The sequence below is a fragment of the Rhinatrema bivittatum genome, chromosome 1, assembly GCF_901001135.1.
Source record: "Rhinatrema bivittatum chromosome 1, aRhiBiv1.1, whole genome shotgun sequence".
Lineage (NCBI taxonomy): Eukaryota > Metazoa > Chordata > Amphibia > Gymnophiona > Rhinatrematidae > Rhinatrema > Rhinatrema bivittatum.
Genome location: NC_042615.1, coordinates 135,389,057 through 135,405,910, shown reverse-complemented (window position 1 = coordinate 135,405,910; position 16,854 = coordinate 135,389,057). Strand labels below are relative to the sequence as shown.

Below are 16,854 nucleotides of genomic sequence, written 5' to 3'. Positions count from 1 at the left end.
CCTGGAAGCAAGTTTTAAAGGAGGTTGGGCCTTGGAGGCCTTCTCTCTCTGGACCCAGCAGTCAAGGAATGCCTGCGTTTCCCGAAAGTGGACACCCTGGTCTGCACCATTTCGAAGCGAACAACTATCCCAGTAGAAGGAGGAGCGGCTTTGAAGGATGCTCATGATAGGCAGTTGGAATCCATCCTTAAGCAAGTCTTTGATGTGACAGCGATGACACTGCAGATCGCTTCCTCTTGTGCCCTGGTGGCTCGTTCGTGTCTGCTTCTCTCTCTCTCTCTCGGCAGATAGCTCAGAGGTGCATACCATAGGGGCAATCAAGCCTGCCGCTGCCTTCTTAGTGGATGCAAGCTCAGACCTAGTACGGATCTCAGCAAGAGGAGTAGCCTCTTGCTGAGATCCGAAATTGGTCAGCTGATGCAACCTCTAATGCGAACCTCACGAAGATGCCCTTTAAGGGATCCCTCCTATTCGGAAGCAAATTGGAGAAGCTAGCCAGTAAGTGGGGTGAATCTCCAGTTCCTCGGCTACCAGAAGATAAGGAAAAGAGGTCACAGTTCCCCTCACCCATGAGGGGTCTGGCCAGGGGCTCCCAACACTTCCGGCCCTACAAAAACTCCTCATTTCAGACATCTCGGTGCTCGTGAAGGGCTCAGTCCTTTTCAGAACCGACAAACAAAAAGAGGAACAGGTTCAGGTTCGACCCGAACTTCCCAATGACATTTGGCTGACCCATTCACGGGATGAGGAGATAGAGGGATCCTCGGCCCCCTATCAGTGATGGGTCGAGATCACGTCTGGCAAATGGGTACTGGATATCATACAAGAAGGATACATGCTGGAATTTCACAGCATCCCTCGGGACAGATTGATGATATCACTCTGCCACTCCCAGCACAAAAAACTGGCAGTGGAATCCACGCTGAGAAGGCTCCTCTGTCTGAGGGCTATAATCCTGGTACCTACACCCCAAGTAAATACGGGGCATTATTCTATCTATTTCATCGTACCCAAGAAAGAGGGTTCATTCTAACCCATCTTGGATCTCAAGGGCGTCAACAGTCATTTGCAGATAATTCACTTCCGCATGGAAACTCTTCGTCATAATGGCCACACAACCAAGAAAGTTCTTAACCTCCCTGGTCCTCTCAGAGGCCTACCTTCTCATTCCAATCCGTCAAGACCACCAGCGCTTCCTACACTGGGCTGCCATTACCAGTCCTGGGTGTTGCCCTTCAGCCTGGCAACCACACCCAGGACATTCTCCAAAATTATGGTGGTCGTGGTGGCAGCACTGAGGAAAGAAGGGATCCTGGTGCACCCTTACTTGGACGACTGGTTGATCCGGGCGAAGTCATTGGAAGAGTGCCTTCAGGTGACCAGCAGGGTCAGGTCCCTCCTACAGGAACTCGGTTGGGTCATGAACATGGACAAGAGCAGCCTCAAGCCCTCCCAGTCAGAGTACCTGGGAGTCCAGTTCAACACCAAGCAGGACAAGGTCTTCCTCCCTCGAGGAGAAGGAAACTGATGTACCAAGTGCGCTGGTTGACGAACACAATGTGCCCTAGGGTGTGGAACTATCTCCAGGTCCTCGGCCTCATGGCATCAACCTTGGAAGTAGTACCGTGGACGAGGGCACGCATGCATCCCCTCCAACGCTCCCTGCTGTCACATTGGAATCCACTGTCTCAAGACTACTTGATTGCCTCCACCTACGATGGAAATATGTTCTCGGCTCCAGTGATGACTACAGGAAGTTCACCTAAGCAAGGGTGGAAGCCTGTCCACATTGACATCCCAGAAGCGATGGACTGAAGAAAGGGCACGCTGGAACATAAACCACCTGGAAGCGCGAGCGGTCAGATTATCATGCCTGCAGTTCAGCCACAGGCTCCAAGGGCAGGCAGTCTGCATGATGTCAGACAACGCCTACATCAACCGCCAGGGAGGAACCAAAAGCCACCAAGTGGAGTGGGCTGAGTTAAACCTTATGGAGTGGGCTGAGTTAAACCTACAGGGGATCTCGGCCTCCCACATTGCAGGAAAAGACAACGTCGGAGCAGACTTTCTCAGCAGGAAGAGCCTGGATCCAGGGGATTGGACGTTGTCAACCAAAGTCTTCCAGCATCTAGTAGATTGCTGGGGCCCCCCTTCATCGACCTACTGGCTACATCTCACAATGCGAAGGTCCCCCGATTCTTCAGTTGCAGATGAGATCAGCACTCCCAAGAGATCAACACCCTCGTCCAGACCTGGCCAGAGGAGGATTTACTGTACGCTTTCCTTTCGTGGCCTCTACTGGGAAAGATTATCTGCAAGATCGAACACCACAGAGGATTAGTCCTTTTGGTGGCCCTGGATTGGCTCAGATGCCCATGGTATGCAGACATGTGGAGACTTCCTCCCGCACAGGGACCTTCTCCAGCAAGGCCTGATTCTTCACAAGGACCCAATTCGATTCTATCTTATGGTCTGGCCTTTGAGAGGACTTGCCTAATGAAGCATGGGTATTCTGTGGCCATAAACTCCACCTTGCTCCATGCACAGAAGTTCTCAACGTCCCTATCATACGTACTGATCTGGAGAATATTTGAGGCCTGGTGCAAGGAACGCAGGGTGCCCTCACAAACAGCCAAAATCCCCATGATTCTGGAATTTTTACAGGACTGCCTGAACAAAGGATTGTCTCTCAATTCCTTGAAGGTCCAGGTGGCAGCCCTCTCCTGCTTCAGGCCTGAAGTGAATGGAACCTGCTTGCTGGCGCATCCAGACTTGGCCCATTTCCTAAAAGGGGTTAAACACCTCTGACCACCCTTAAAGTGGCCGGACCCCCTATGGAACCTCAATCTAGTATTGGACTTTCTAGCAGGGCCTACCTTTAGACTACTGCGCAGCCTATAGCTACGCCTGTTAACACTAAAGACTGTATTCTTGGTGGTGATTATGCTCGGCTCGTCGCATCTCTAAACTATAGGATCTGTCATGTTGGGAACCATTCCTTCAGTTTACTCCAGGAACAGTACAGCTTCGCACCATCCCCTCCTTCTTACCAAAGGTAGTCTCTTGAGTTTCACTTGAACCAGTCCATCTCCTTACAGTCTCCGGACAGATGCAAGGACTCGGAAGACTACCGTCTCCTATGCCACTTAAACGTCTGTTGACTTTTAGTGCGGTATCTGGAATGTTCAGAACCGGTACGCAAGACAGACTGCTTGTTTGTTCTTCATGGGGGAAGAAAACAAGGCGAAGCGGCTTTGTGAGCCACCATAGCTCACTGGATCAAGGAAGTGATCACGGGAGCTTATGTGGAGGCAGGGAAGCCTTTACCCATTCAGGTTAAAGCTCATTCCACTAGGGCCCAGGCAGTTTCCTGGGCGGAAGCTAAGCTATTGTCTCCCGTCAACATCTGTCGAGCAGCGACGTGGTCTTCCTTGCACACCTTCTCCATGTTCTATCACCTGGATGTCCAAGCATGAGAAGACGCAGCCTTTGAGAGGGCGGTGCTAACCGGACTGCATGCAGCCTTCCGCCCCGTTCAGGACCATCTGGTTACACGCTAGGAAATGGAGAAATCACTTACCTGATAATTTTGTTTTCCTTAGTGTAGACGTATGGACTCAGCATCCCGCCCACAGCTGCCCATGAATGGTACCAAGGAATCTCCCATGAGGTGAATATCGATTCCAAGAGGTTACGGGTAAGCAGTCTCCCTATCCCTAGTCCAGGGCATCTGTACTATTGCTGGATCCAGCGCTTATGTTTGGCTGAGTACAGTTGCAGTCTCCAGTTCTTTAATCAATTTTTAATCAAGTTTTTTTAGCAAGTTATGAAGTTCTATCCAAATTTTAATCAAGTTTTTCAATAGTATGTCCACAATGGCTTTTGAAGAGAACACTGAATGGCTGAGGTCACTGCAGGGGTATATCTAGGGTGACGTCAGCTTTGAAACCTGACTCCGTCTCTATCTGCTAGCAGGGGAGCATATAACTCATTGGTCCTGAGTCCATCTGTCTACACTAAGGGAAATGAAATTATCAGGTAAGTAATTTCTCCATTCTTTGTGATTTATATATAGGAAAAAAAACCTCTTGAGACCTGTATTGACTACCAGAATTATTTTTAAGTCCCGGGAGGGCTGTGCTGGCTTCAAGCTGCACTCTAAGCTTAACTGCTTGAGAATCTGTCTGCTCACTGCAATTACATATCAAGCACCAGTTCGTCCTTCCTCCTGCCCTGAACTGGGGCTAGTATTCCCTTTCAAGGTGGAGGAGTAGTGAATACGTTTTCACAGACTGAGTTCCTAAGGGCACCAAATATTTTGTCATATTTGTTGTATTGCTTGTGCACAGATGTATCCTATAACATTGGATTGATACTACCCCACCTTCATTTACATTGTGGCGAGAGAGTATGATTGCTGTGATGCAAATGGAACCAATGTATGCTAAACTGGATAGTAAAAAGGTTGATACAGACTATGTAAAGCTGAGGAAACTGTTCCATGATTTATTACCTAATGACAGACCAATGTTATTGAAATATTTAGGATATTCATTTCATTGGATAGAATGTGATGTGCAGTTTGGGGATGGGGTGGTGGGTGTAATGGTATGAGTGAGATTGCATGTGGTGTGTGTGTGTGTGTGTGTGTTATGGGGGGCGGGAGGGAAGGATTAAAGTGGGTAAAAAGGATCAATAATACAGCTGTGTTCTCTTGCAAGGTACCAATGTTTGGTAGATTGTTGAAGTCTGTTTTTCTTGCAGCAATTGATCTTCCTTGCTTTATCTGTTTTGTTTTGGAAATAAAAAAAAAGTTAATAGCAAATCACCAGGATCTAATGGTATTCACCTCAGAGTTCTAAAGGAATTCAAATATGAAATTTCAGAGCTGCTGCTGATATCAATCAAATCTTCCTCTGTATACCTTTGAAAACACTATTTTTCAGGGGGCTCTGAAATGAGCCAAGTAACTACAAACTAGTGAGGATGACATTGGTGCTGGCTAAAAAGATAGAAGTTGTGCTGTTGGTGTGTAACTTTAATTGAAAGGTAGATTTGTCAGGTTTGGACCAACAATGCATTCTGCTAAGCACGACCTTATTCCAATTTTCCATCTTTACCTTCTTACATGATCTTGATTCCTCGGAGGCAAGGTTTCTAGCTTGTGCTATCTACATTGTAGAACAAGAAAAAAATAACCTTGGCATGATTGCTTTTGTTCCATATACTTAATTTTTTTTTCCTGTTGATGGTATAGCTCAGGGGGTCTACAACCTTCCCAAACAGAAATCATTTTACAGTTGTTTGTTTTTTGGTTTTTTTTTTCCTGTATCAAAAATATTTTGAGAACCACAATGCTGTCGTAAATCGGGACACTCATGTAAATTGACAACCCCCCCCCAATCTCCAGTATTCATTCTTTCAAACCCTTCTTTAACTCCCCAGCCCAAGTCGCTTCCTCTCTCAATCCCCAGCACCACTTCATGAATACACTCTCTCCAGCAGGTGCTTCACCAACTGGCAGTGGATACTACAATGGGCACTTCATCGGCAGGCATGCTGCCTCAGACCACCACCTCCTAGAGACTTGCATCAGGGCAATCCAAAAACACTACCTCATGACTTTTGGTCTGCACTGGCCACTGATGCTGCCTCCTTTAGCTGGGGCTGTATGGGCTGATAATGCTGCCTTCTCTGTTAGCCCATGTGGCAGCTGACACCGCCTGTACACCTGTATCACCTGGGGTCATGTACGTCCTGATGAGGACATCCTTCCCCTGTGGCTAGTGTGAGTTGCTAATGCTGCTATGCCAGCGACCTGGGAACCACAGTCAGCTATAGGAAGAGCCTCGTATTCCCAACCCTTAGGATAGCTGTTTCTCTAGTGTCTGTGTGAGGTGGTACACTACAGGCTTAAGACATGTCCCAGGTACAGGCAAAAGCTGTCCTTTTACATACTCAAGGGTTACGAATCTTATGTTGTGGAAAAGACAATAATTCTGTTGGATTTTGCGTGCTGGTTAGGATCTAGCCAATTTGGTTTTTTTGCAACTTATTTTCCTGTAGTATCATAATACATTATTTCTCTTTCTCCTTGGTTGCCTACTTTGAAACTGGTTTGAAAGTCCCTCTGTACTCAGTTTTATGGTAATATATGCCTCATGTATTCTTTCACCTAGGATGATGCCAATAATGATCCTCAGTGGTCTGAGGAGCAATTGCTTGAGGCAAAATTTAGTTGTGCTGGGCTTCAGATTGGTCAGACGGAGGTAGACATCATGAACCGCTCAACAGTGGCTATTTTTGAGATACTGGAAAAGGCTTGGACAACCCAGGACTGCACACTGGTAGACATGAAGGTAAGGCAGCTTCTCAACTCAGTGCTACACAGAAATGAAGACGGGCATACTTTCTGAGGTTTTCACCAGCTTTTTGTTTATTTCAACAACTTATGTTGCCAGATTGAGTTTGGTGTTGATGTGTCTAAAAGAGAAATTGTCCTTGCTGATGTGATCGACAATGATTCCTGGAGACTCTGGCCCTCTGGCGACAGAAGTCAGCAAAAAGACAAGCAAGTAAGTGGGTTTCCATTTCTGCTGGTTGAGTACTCTTTTTGTTGGAGATGGTGGGAAGGTTCTCATTAGTGTGACTTAGAAAGCGTGTAAGCTTGAATATTAACATTTTACCTCTTTCAGATATGTTAAATTTAATTGTACTTGTCTTCTCACTGGTCTGTTATAGATTAAGAGGAAAAACCATAGAGATCCTCCCCAGCGAAAGCACAGAGAGAGATGGTGCTTAAGCTTTGGAGATCACGGAAGTACTCTATCTAAACAAGGGGTCTAGGTCATCAGCAGAGTTTCCTGCTGACCTAATACAAGTTCTCACAACTTGCAAAGAACACATTTTTCTCCAGGAGGTCATTCATAGCAACTAGGCTGCTGCATTACAGAAGGGAAGATGCCCTCCATTTTGCTTTAATACTTGGGAGCTCAGGCAGCTGAAAGAAAATGAAATGCAATGTAAGAAAACTGAAAGTGGACAAAGCCATGGGGCCTGATGAGGTTCACCCCCAGAATACTGAGGGAACTCAGAGATGTGCTGGTGGGTCCACTGTGTGACCTGTTCAATAGATCTTTGGAAAAGGGTGTAGTGCCTAGTGACTGGAGAAGAGCGGTGGTGGTCCTGCTTCACAAGAGTGAGAGCAGAGAAGAGGCTGGAAACTACAGGCCAGTTAGCATCACCTCGGTGGTGGGAAAATTAATGGAGACTCTGCTGAAGGAAAGGATAGTGAACTATCTACAATCCGGTGAGTTGCTCGATCAGAAGCAGCATGGATTCACAAGGGGAAGGTCCTGTCAGACAAATCTAATTGATTTCTTTGGGGTGACTAGAGAACTGGATCAGGGAAGAGCGCTCGATGTAATTTACTTGGATTTTAGTAAAGCATTTGATATGGTCCCACACAGAAGACTCAACAAAATGAGAAGCTTGGGAGTCAGCTCCAAGGTGTTGGCATGGATTATAAACTGGTTGACGGATAGAAGACAACGGGTGATGGTAAATGGAACCTACTCTGAAGAGAGAATGGTGTTAAGTGGAATGCCACAGGGATCGGTGTTGGGACTGGTTCTGTTCAACATCTTCGTGAGTGACATTGTGGAAGGGATAGAAGGTAAAGTTTGTCTATTTACGGATGATACTAAGATCTGCAACAGAGTGGACATGCCGGCAGGAGTACAGAGAATGAGATGGGATTTAAGGAAGCTGGAAGAGTGGTTAAAGATATGGCAGCTGGGATTCAATGCCAAGAACTGCAGAGTCATGCATCTGGGGTGTGGTAATCCGAAAGAACTATATGCTTTGGGAGGTGAAGGGCTGATGTGTATAGAGCAGGAGAGAGACCTTGGGGTGATAGTATCTAACGACCTGAAGTCGACTAAAGCAGTGTGACACGGCGATAGCCAAAGCCAGAAGAATGCTGGGCTGCATAGAGAGAGGAATATCTAGTAAGAAAAGAGAAGTAATAATCCCCTTGTATAGGTGCTTGGTGAGGCCTCACCTGGAGTACTGTGTTCAGTTCTGGAGACCGTATCTCAAAAGGAGACAGAGACAAGATGGAGGCGGTCCAGAGAAGGGTGACCAAAATTGTGGGTGGTCTCCATCGAATGACTTATGAGGAGAGGTTGAAGAACCTGAATATATATATACCCTGGAGGAGAGGAGAAGCAGGGGGTGATATGATACCTTCAGATACTTGAAAGGTTTTAATGATCCATGGTCATCAACAAACCTTTTCCATTGGAAACAATTTAGTAGAACTAGGAGTCACAATTTGAAACTCCCAGGGAGGAAGACTTAGAACCAATGTCACGAAATATTTCTTCACTGAGAGGGTGGTAGATGCCTGGAATTGCCTTCCGGAGGAAGGCGTGAAGACTAAAACTGTGAAGGATTTCAAAGGGGCATGGGATAAACACTGTGGATCCCTAAAAGGCTAGAGGGTGGGAATAAATAAAAAAAGCTTAACCGGCACGGAGTGGCAGTTACTACCTTGGGAAGCTTGCTGGGCAGACTTAGATGGACCATGTTGGTCTTTTTCTGCCCTCATTACTATGTTACTATGTAAAAAAAGTGACTGAAATGTGTATGTAATGCTTGACTGGGGCTTGTTCTTTTATTATGAGCAAAGTTAGTCCTTGCGTTCTTCATTTAATTTTTGTTGTTTAACTTTTAGATATACCGTGATCTCAAAGAAGTGACTCCTGAAGCAATGCAGGTGGTGAAGAGAAACTTCGAGTGGGTTGCAGCCAGAGTAGAGGTATTCCCATGTGCACGTTACTGCTATACTCTTACAGCTAGAGTGCAAATTGTTTTGCACTTACATTGAATCCAGAACACTGAACTGTTCAGTATTGCACTATTTAATTGAAAAGCATGCATATATGTATCTGCTTATATCTGGGAAATTTTCATTAAGCTGCTCAGTGGCAGTTTAGCTTACTGTTGCATCTGGCCAGATTTAGGAATGGTTTCAGCAGCAAACTAATTGGCCATTTTGTTACTGAAAAGTGTCCTAATTGGCTTTAACATAGTTGGGTAGATTTAACATTGCTATTCCTGTGCACAAGAATATCCACATACCTAGATAGTGCTGAAAATTCTTGCAGATGGCAGAGTCAAAATATCTCTTCTTTGCACTTCCTCCCCCTACTCCTTCCACGCAGCCATGCCTCTAGATAATCCCACTTTAGGAGCAGCAAAATACAGCCACCTAGTAAGCACAGCAGTGGTTAGTTTTCAAAACTTCAAATCTAGTTGTCGCCTAACTTCATAGTTAGGCAGCTAGATTGTTTTGAAAATATACTCCTTCACCTAGATTACAGATTACCTTGGGATTCATTAGATAACATAAAGACCAGCCTGGTGGCTCAGTAATACTTAGTGATTATTGCATTGTCAGATTTCATCAAAAAAGAAAACTGCATATGGGGACATTTGGGTTAGTTTTGAAAGTAAATGCATACTTAGATTGGGATCAGGGCCAGTTCTTCCATTAGGACAAACTAAGCAGTCACCTAGGGCGCCAAAATTTGGACAACGGCAAAAACCTGTAAACACGAGTGCTGCCTGCTTACTTTTAAAGCACAGCACCAGAATCATTTTTAAAGCCCATGGGCTGGTGCTTCCCTATAGCTCAAGGTGAGTTACATTTGGGTACAAAAAGTATCTCCCTAACCCCAGAGGAATTACAAATTGTTTATACCTGAGGCAATGGAGAGTGAAGTGACTTTCCCAAGGTCATAAGGAGTGTCAATGGGGTTTGAACCCTGGCTTCTCTGGTTCTCCGCACACTGCTCTAACCACTAGGCCCGTTCCTCCACTTGTGAGATTGACAGTCATTACTTAGGACTTGCCAGCCCATGATTTTTAAAAATGCTTGCAGTGCCGCATGGGGCTGCTGGTGGAGCTCACCCTGCCTGCGGGGGAAGAGATAGAGGCCAGAGCAGCCACCATTAGAAGAGGAAGGCAGAGGAATGGGTGCTGGATAAGTGGAGGGTGGGAGAGGGTGCTGGGTGGGTGAGGTGGGATGGAGAAAGAGGATTCTAGGTAGATGGAGGTGAAGAGGGAGAGGATACTAGGTACTATTGAAAGGGAGCAAAGATCGGGATGATGCTGGTGTTTGGCGGAGAGTAAAGAGGAGGCAGGGAGAAGGAAATGGGATGGCTGAACACCTTGCACAGAAGGTAAAAAAAAAAAAAAATAAAAGTGGCATGCTGGGCTGAAAAAAAAAAAAAGAGCAGGATGCTGAGTGGGGGTGGGGAGTAGAGAATGTTGTCAATTTTGTTTCCTCATCTCTTACACACCTATCTACAGGCAGTAATTGAAGGTTCCTGATCGTACCCTGGATCAGTCTAGACGAGTGGGTTTATGCATCCCTACAGACTAAGGCAGAGAACAAAATTTTGAGGCACTGCTACATAACTGAGAGTACTACCTGCAGTCCCTCGGTATTTCTCTATCTCCAGCAGATGGTAGAGGTGCATACCTGCAGTCTGGAAGTGTTAAAATAAAAGAAGACAGGATAAGAAGAGGATTCAGCTCCCTGAGGTGTTAGGTTCCTTCGTGGGCCATCTCTTGGGTAGAGCAGGGCGAACGGAGGGTTGTACTGTCTAAAAAATATACAAATCAGAATGCATTAAAATAGGAGTTTGTTTCACTGTTCTACACAACATGAAAGAACAATTATAGAAAAGTAAAAAAAAACCAGTCTTGGTTCCGCAAGTCTTCACATGCCTTGTCATAGCAAACCCAAAAAAATTACCTTAACAAGGGCGATAAGTTAGAGCCCACTTGTGATAAGTCACAGTAAATAAACTGTTTCAAATACTCTTGGGTGAAGAATTAAGCTGTTTCTGTTGCATGAAGTGAATTTGAAATAAAGATCAAAACATGCCAAACAAGGAACTGCCGAAGAACTCTGGGATAACATTACTCGAAGGTTCGGATTAGGGGAAGGCGATAAGAAAATGTCTGTGTATTTAAATATCCCTTGGGGCATGGTCAGGTCCATCACTATAAAGCAGAAATAGTCTGGCACCACCAAGACCCTGCTGTGAGCAGGCCGCCCCTTCAAAATAGCCACGAGTTAAAACTGCTGCAGGTTGTCACTGTGAGTTCTAAGATTACTTTAAAAAGAACCTTGGAGGCCTGTGGCTGAGACTGGGGAACATGTTGACTGTTAATTCTAAGGATACTCCACAAACGTGGTGTGTATGGGATGGAGTCGAGAAGGAAGCCACTGCTGAAAAAGCGCCATACGATGTGCTGTATAGCGTTTGCAGACAAACACTTAGGAGACTCCACATGCATGTGGGGAGTGATTTTGTGGTCTGATGAGACCAAAGTGTAGAAAAAATAACAGCACATCACCCTGCTGACCCCATCCCTGCAATAAAGCGTAGTAGTGCGGGCATTTAGTTATGAGGATGCTTTGCAGCAGTGGTGACAAGGAAGCTTGTGACTGTAGGGAAAACGACGAATGGTGCAAAGTACAGACAGATCCTGGAGAGAAACCTGTTCCAGTCTGCCATAGACCTAGGACTGGGGAGAAGATTCACCTTTCAGTAGGACAGTGATCCTAAGTACAGAGGAAAAGCAATGATGGAGTGGCTCAGCAAGAAGAAAGTGAAGGTCTGAATAGCCCAGACTGGAATTCAACAGAAAATCCTGTGGCATGACTTGAAGACTGTAGGCCAATCTAGCCAGCTTGTCAGAGTTTGAGCTTTTCTGCTAAGAAGAATGGATAAAAACTGCACCATCCCGCTGTGCAAAGTTGGTAGAAACTTATCCTAAATGACTCGTGGCTGTTATTGCTGCAAAAGGAGCTTCCATTAAGTATTGACTTGTGCAATTGAGATTTTTTTTTTCTTTTTTAATTCTTAAATTACTTTTGAGGTATTTTTGTGATTGTTTTTCACAGTGAAAATGTAGCATATGTTTAGATCAGTGAAACAACCTCCTACTTTAATATATTTGATTTGTATTTTTTAGACAGCAGAATGTGAAAAATGTCCAAGGGTGTGAAGACTTTTGCAAAGCATTATTTCATGTATTCCACAATGCATGGCTGAATTTGTTTTTAGTTTGGTATTAAGATTTTCATTTCATACTGGTTTGTCACTAAAAGTTGTATGGTATCTATGATGGTGTTGGGGTTTATACGTGAGGTATTGGGCGGTTATTGTGATGGAGATTATACTTCACCATACAATTTTTGATTACCCATAGAATACACTAGTTAACTTTTTTTTTTTTTTTTTTTCCCTAGTTGCTGCTAAAATCAGTGAGCCATGGCAGAGTTGTGGTGTTGATGGGATCAATTTCAGATCTCCTGCACTGTGAAAAAATCAAGAAGTCATGCGCCAACTATGGCATTCCATGTGAGCTCAGAGTGACGTCTGCCCACAAAGGTCCGGATGAAACGCTGCGGATCAAGGCTGAGTATGAAGGTAAAGCAGAGTTCTCCAAGGTGATCTACTCACAACACTCCAGCTAAAGTTTGGAGCCATAGGGGGTCGTTCCTCCCTCTCTTTCACATTAGGCCTTTTAGCATTAGCCATGTTTCATTGCTCTTACTAAGCAGTGACATGATCTGCAGAGTATGCGAGGGTTGCAGCAGAAGAGGGGAGAGAGTGTAGGAGCAGAATGGTGCCTGGGGTGAGAGTTGGGAATCTTGGTATCAGAAGACTCAAAAGTTTCCGGATAATAGAGGGGATAGGTATCAAATCAATGTATTTTAAAACCTCCTTTCCCATGTTCAAACTGATGAACAAAGTAATTAAATAACAAACACAAGCAAAAGTTAAAATGTATGAAAACCACAAAGACAAAAAGTAAAGCAATAAGAAAACTGAAAACAGCATTCTTTTAAAACAAAATCTCAAATGACTTCTAAAACTGAAATCCCCCAGAGGATAATCGGAGGGCATATAAAATGCTGCCCCTCAGCCCCCCTGCTATCACTTCTGTGTGTGTATATTTGTGTGCACCTGTTCTCAGCCTTAGAAATACTTTCTGAAGTGTCCATTTCTCTCCCACACTTGGTCACTGGAATGGAGAGGGGCAGAGGAGAGTTAAGCCTAGTGGTAAACAGCCACAACCCCCTCCCTCCTCGCCTCTCAAGAGTTTGCTGAAAGGGAGAATAAAATGTGGTGTTAGAGTGCTATATAAAAGCGTCTCTCTAACTCAGTGGTTCTCAACCTTTTGTCTGTCGGGGCACACCTGATAGTTCTCACATGCGTGACACACTCAAACATGACAGTCACAAGACTAAATGTTAATGTACACTTTGCATCCACAGGAAACCCTACTCCCACCGCCCTGCTCCTCAGCAATGGGTTTAAAGCAGAACGAGAACATTCCTTGTACAAGTCTTCATACAAAAAAAGATATTCTAGTGTTATCTCAATAACAGCAAAGCAAACTTCTTCTGCTACCAGGCACAATAGCCCTGCTTATAAATAGACAGCAGTTTACCACCAATGCATATCCTATTGAGAAAACACAACAAATAAGGTGAGTTCCCTGTACGTACCCAGATCAGTCCAGACTCCGGGGTTTGGACCCCCCTCTAGCAGATGGAGACAGAGTAGTTACCATAACAACGCTCCGCCTATAAATAGAATGGTGCCACCTACAGTCTAGCAGTATTCCTCTGTCTCCAGCAGATGGTGAGGATGCCAAACCTACAGTCTAGTCCTGCCCTGGTCCACCGAAGTTCTGCTGTACATCTTTCCACCTTGGCCGTTGATCGGCAAAGTACTCGGGCGAATAGAGCTTCATCGGCGGAGGTCATCCTCATAGCCCCGGAATGGCCCAGACGCCCATGGTTTGCAGGCCTCAATCTAGTGGTGATGGGTCCACCGTGGTTTCCAGACAGTCCAGTTCTGCTACATCAAGGGCCCGTCTGTTTGGAGGAAGTCTATCGCTTTTGTCTAGCAGCATGGCTTTTGAAAGGTGATGGTTATGGTGCAAAGGCTATTCTCCAGCTGTAGTGGCTACGCTCCTGCGATCGCGTAAGACGTCCACCAACCTCGCATATGTTAGAGTATGGAACATTTTTGAGGCTTGGTGTTTAGACTGATATGTTTTCTCCTACGCAGGCCTTGGTGTCTGATAGTCTGTGTTTTCTTCAGGCTGGTCTGTCCAAGGGCTTGTCGTGCAGTTCCCTCCGTGTGCAGGTGGTGGCTCTTGGTTGTTTGCGTGGCTCTGTGCAAGGTGTAGCGTTAGCGGCACATCCAGATGTGGCTCATTTCTTAAGGGGAGCAAAGCGCTTGCGTCCTCCGCTGGGGCATCCTTGTCCGTCTTGGAGTCTAAATTTAGTTCTCACGGCTCTATGCTCGGCACACTTTCAGCCTTTGAAGAGGGCGACTATGAAGTATCTTACCTTGAAGGTAGTCTTTCTGGTGGCCATTGCATCGGCTCATAGTGTCGGAACTCCAGGCTCTTTCCTGTAGAGAGTCTTTTTTTGCGGATTTCGAAGTCGGGCGTTTCATTATGGACAGTGCCTTCCTTTCTCCCAAAAGTGGTTTCTTCCTTTCATATCAACCAATCAGTGGAGCTTCCAGCTTTCGCGGAATTGGACCATTCGGATCCCTTATCCAGGGATTTGCAGAAGCTGGACGTTCACAGAGCATTGCTCCGTTATCTGGAGGTTACAAATGACTTTCGTGTTTCCGACCATCTTTTTGTGCTCTGGAGTGGCTCCAAGCAGGGCCAGATGCCCTCCAAGACTACCATAGCTCGCTGGCTGAAGGAGCTCGGCCTATCTCCTTCGTGGTAGATCTCTTCCTGTTGGTCTAAGGGCTCACTCTACTCGTTCACATGCGGCATCTTGGGCAGAGTGCCAGATAGTTTCTCCACAGGAAATTTTCAGGGCGGCTACGTGGAAGTCCTTGTATACGCTTGTGAGACATTACAGACTGGATGTCAAAGCACCAATTTCCGGTGGTTTTGGAGAAGGCGTGCTTCGATCGGTCCTCTTCGGATCCCATCCCAGGTAAGGTAGCTCTGGTACATCCCAGGAGTCTGGACTGATCCGGGTACGTACGGGGAAAGGAAAATTAGTTTCTTGCCTGATAATTTTCGTTCCTGTAGTACCACGGATCAGTCCAGTCCTGCCCGTCAGAGGCATGGAAGTAAGGGAGAGTCTGCTCGGTTATTATGTAATTAATTTTTAGGTCTGAAGAAATTTGCAATTGTCTGTCCTCAAGTGGTTCTACAGGTTCGGTTCCCAGGAGGGTTAAGTGGACCAATTATTTCTTTTTTTTGTTAAGGGGTTATTGTACATAGTTCAAGAGGTTTTGATGAGATATTCTGATTTGACATTGAGTAATACTGCCGGACTGTAGGTGGCACCATTCTATTTATAGGTGGAGCATTGTTATGGTAACTGCTCTGCCTCCATCTGCTAGAGGGGGGGGCCAAACCCAGGAGTCTGGACGGATCCGTGGTACTACAGGAACGAAAATAATCAGATAAGAAACTAATTTTCCTGTATTTTACTTGCCTACAGGTAAATACCTCACCTCGGCCACACACAACTGACCTTCAGCAAGTACAGAAAGATTACAAATAGAGACAGAAATTGGAATGAAAAATATAGCACCTTACATAGTCCCAGGATCTGCAATAATGCACCCAAACTAACCCACACAATGTTACACCTGTATTATGGGACACACTCAAACAGTAACAACCCCCTCTCTATGAAAAGGCAACACTACAAATATTTAACCAGGCCCTAAACACCTGAACACCTCTTATTAAGAAAACAGAATAAGCCAAGCTGCTATAGAGCCCCACACAGAAATAATTGTAAAGCTATACTAATAAATGTTTCAAAAGAGCTGATGAACAGAACAATTAAAAACTCATAAAATGATTACAAATAATCCAAACACTAATAAAATATTTCAAAACAGCAGACACATCACATAATACCTAATAATTAAAATGACAGTCAAGGAAGAAAAATTCACTTAAAAAGCCACCTTAACTTACCTCTCCAGCAGCTTTCCTACTCCTTTCCTTGCAGGCCAATAGCACTCACCAGAAGCAGCAGTGGCTGCCGAAGCTCTGTTCTCACGGTCCTCTTCCTTAGGGACCACAACTGGTCTCTGTCTCTCTCACACACGCACACACACCCACACACACCAGTCACGCGCACACACACACACACACACACCAGTCACACCTTAGGACCAATTTCTGTATCTCACAGACCAATCATCTTCCTGATCTCTTTCTCTCTTACATACATACATACATGTCACTTTCCTCACCAGTCTGTCAATCACACAAAGCGCTCTCTCTTACGTACAGCCTTTCAATCACACACATGCTTTCCCTTTCTTACTTACACATTGGCTGGTTGACTGTCTCACTCCCACTCTCTCCCTTCCCCAAAGCATAAATGGTAACTGCAGCAGCCTTCTCCAACCCCCATGACCCAAGAAAGAAGAATCCCATTGACAGTGGGGGCTAACGCTGCTGTCTCCCTTGCTGATCGCTGGCTGCTTCTGATTTTGCTCCAGGCTTGCGCTGCTGCTTGAGGCCAATGCTGCTGTTCAGTGCAGTATGGCCTTTTCTTCCCACACGTCCCGCTACACATGCTCTCACTCACGGAGAAAATTCTTTCACTCAACGCATAAAGCAGCTCTGGAATTTGTTGCCAGAGGATGTGGTTAGTGCAGTTAGTGTAGCTGGGTTCAAAAAAGGTTTGGATAAGTTCTTGGAGGAGAAGTCCATTAACTGCTATTAATCAAGTTTACTTAGGGAATAGCCACTGCT

General features: G+C 45.4%; 1 protein-coding gene across 4 annotated transcripts in view; it reads left to right on the top strand.

Moving 5' to 3' along the window:
• The window catches only part of LOC115083420 (multifunctional protein ADE2), a 134,489-nt gene that overhangs the window by 104,109 nt on the left and 13,526 nt on the right, over window positions 1-16,854 (top strand). For all 4 annotated transcript variants that reach the window (XM_029587234.1, XM_029587228.1, XM_029587252.1 and 1 more), the window contains 4 exons: window positions 6,180-6,359; window positions 6,462-6,575; window positions 8,738-8,821; window positions 12,332-12,512. In XM_029587234.1, coding sequence (XP_029443094.1) covers window positions 6,180-6,359; window positions 6,462-6,575; window positions 8,738-8,821; window positions 12,332-12,512 — 559 coding nt within the window. The remainder of the gene's footprint in view (window positions 1-6,179; window positions 6,360-6,461; window positions 6,576-8,737; window positions 8,822-12,331; window positions 12,513-16,854) is intronic.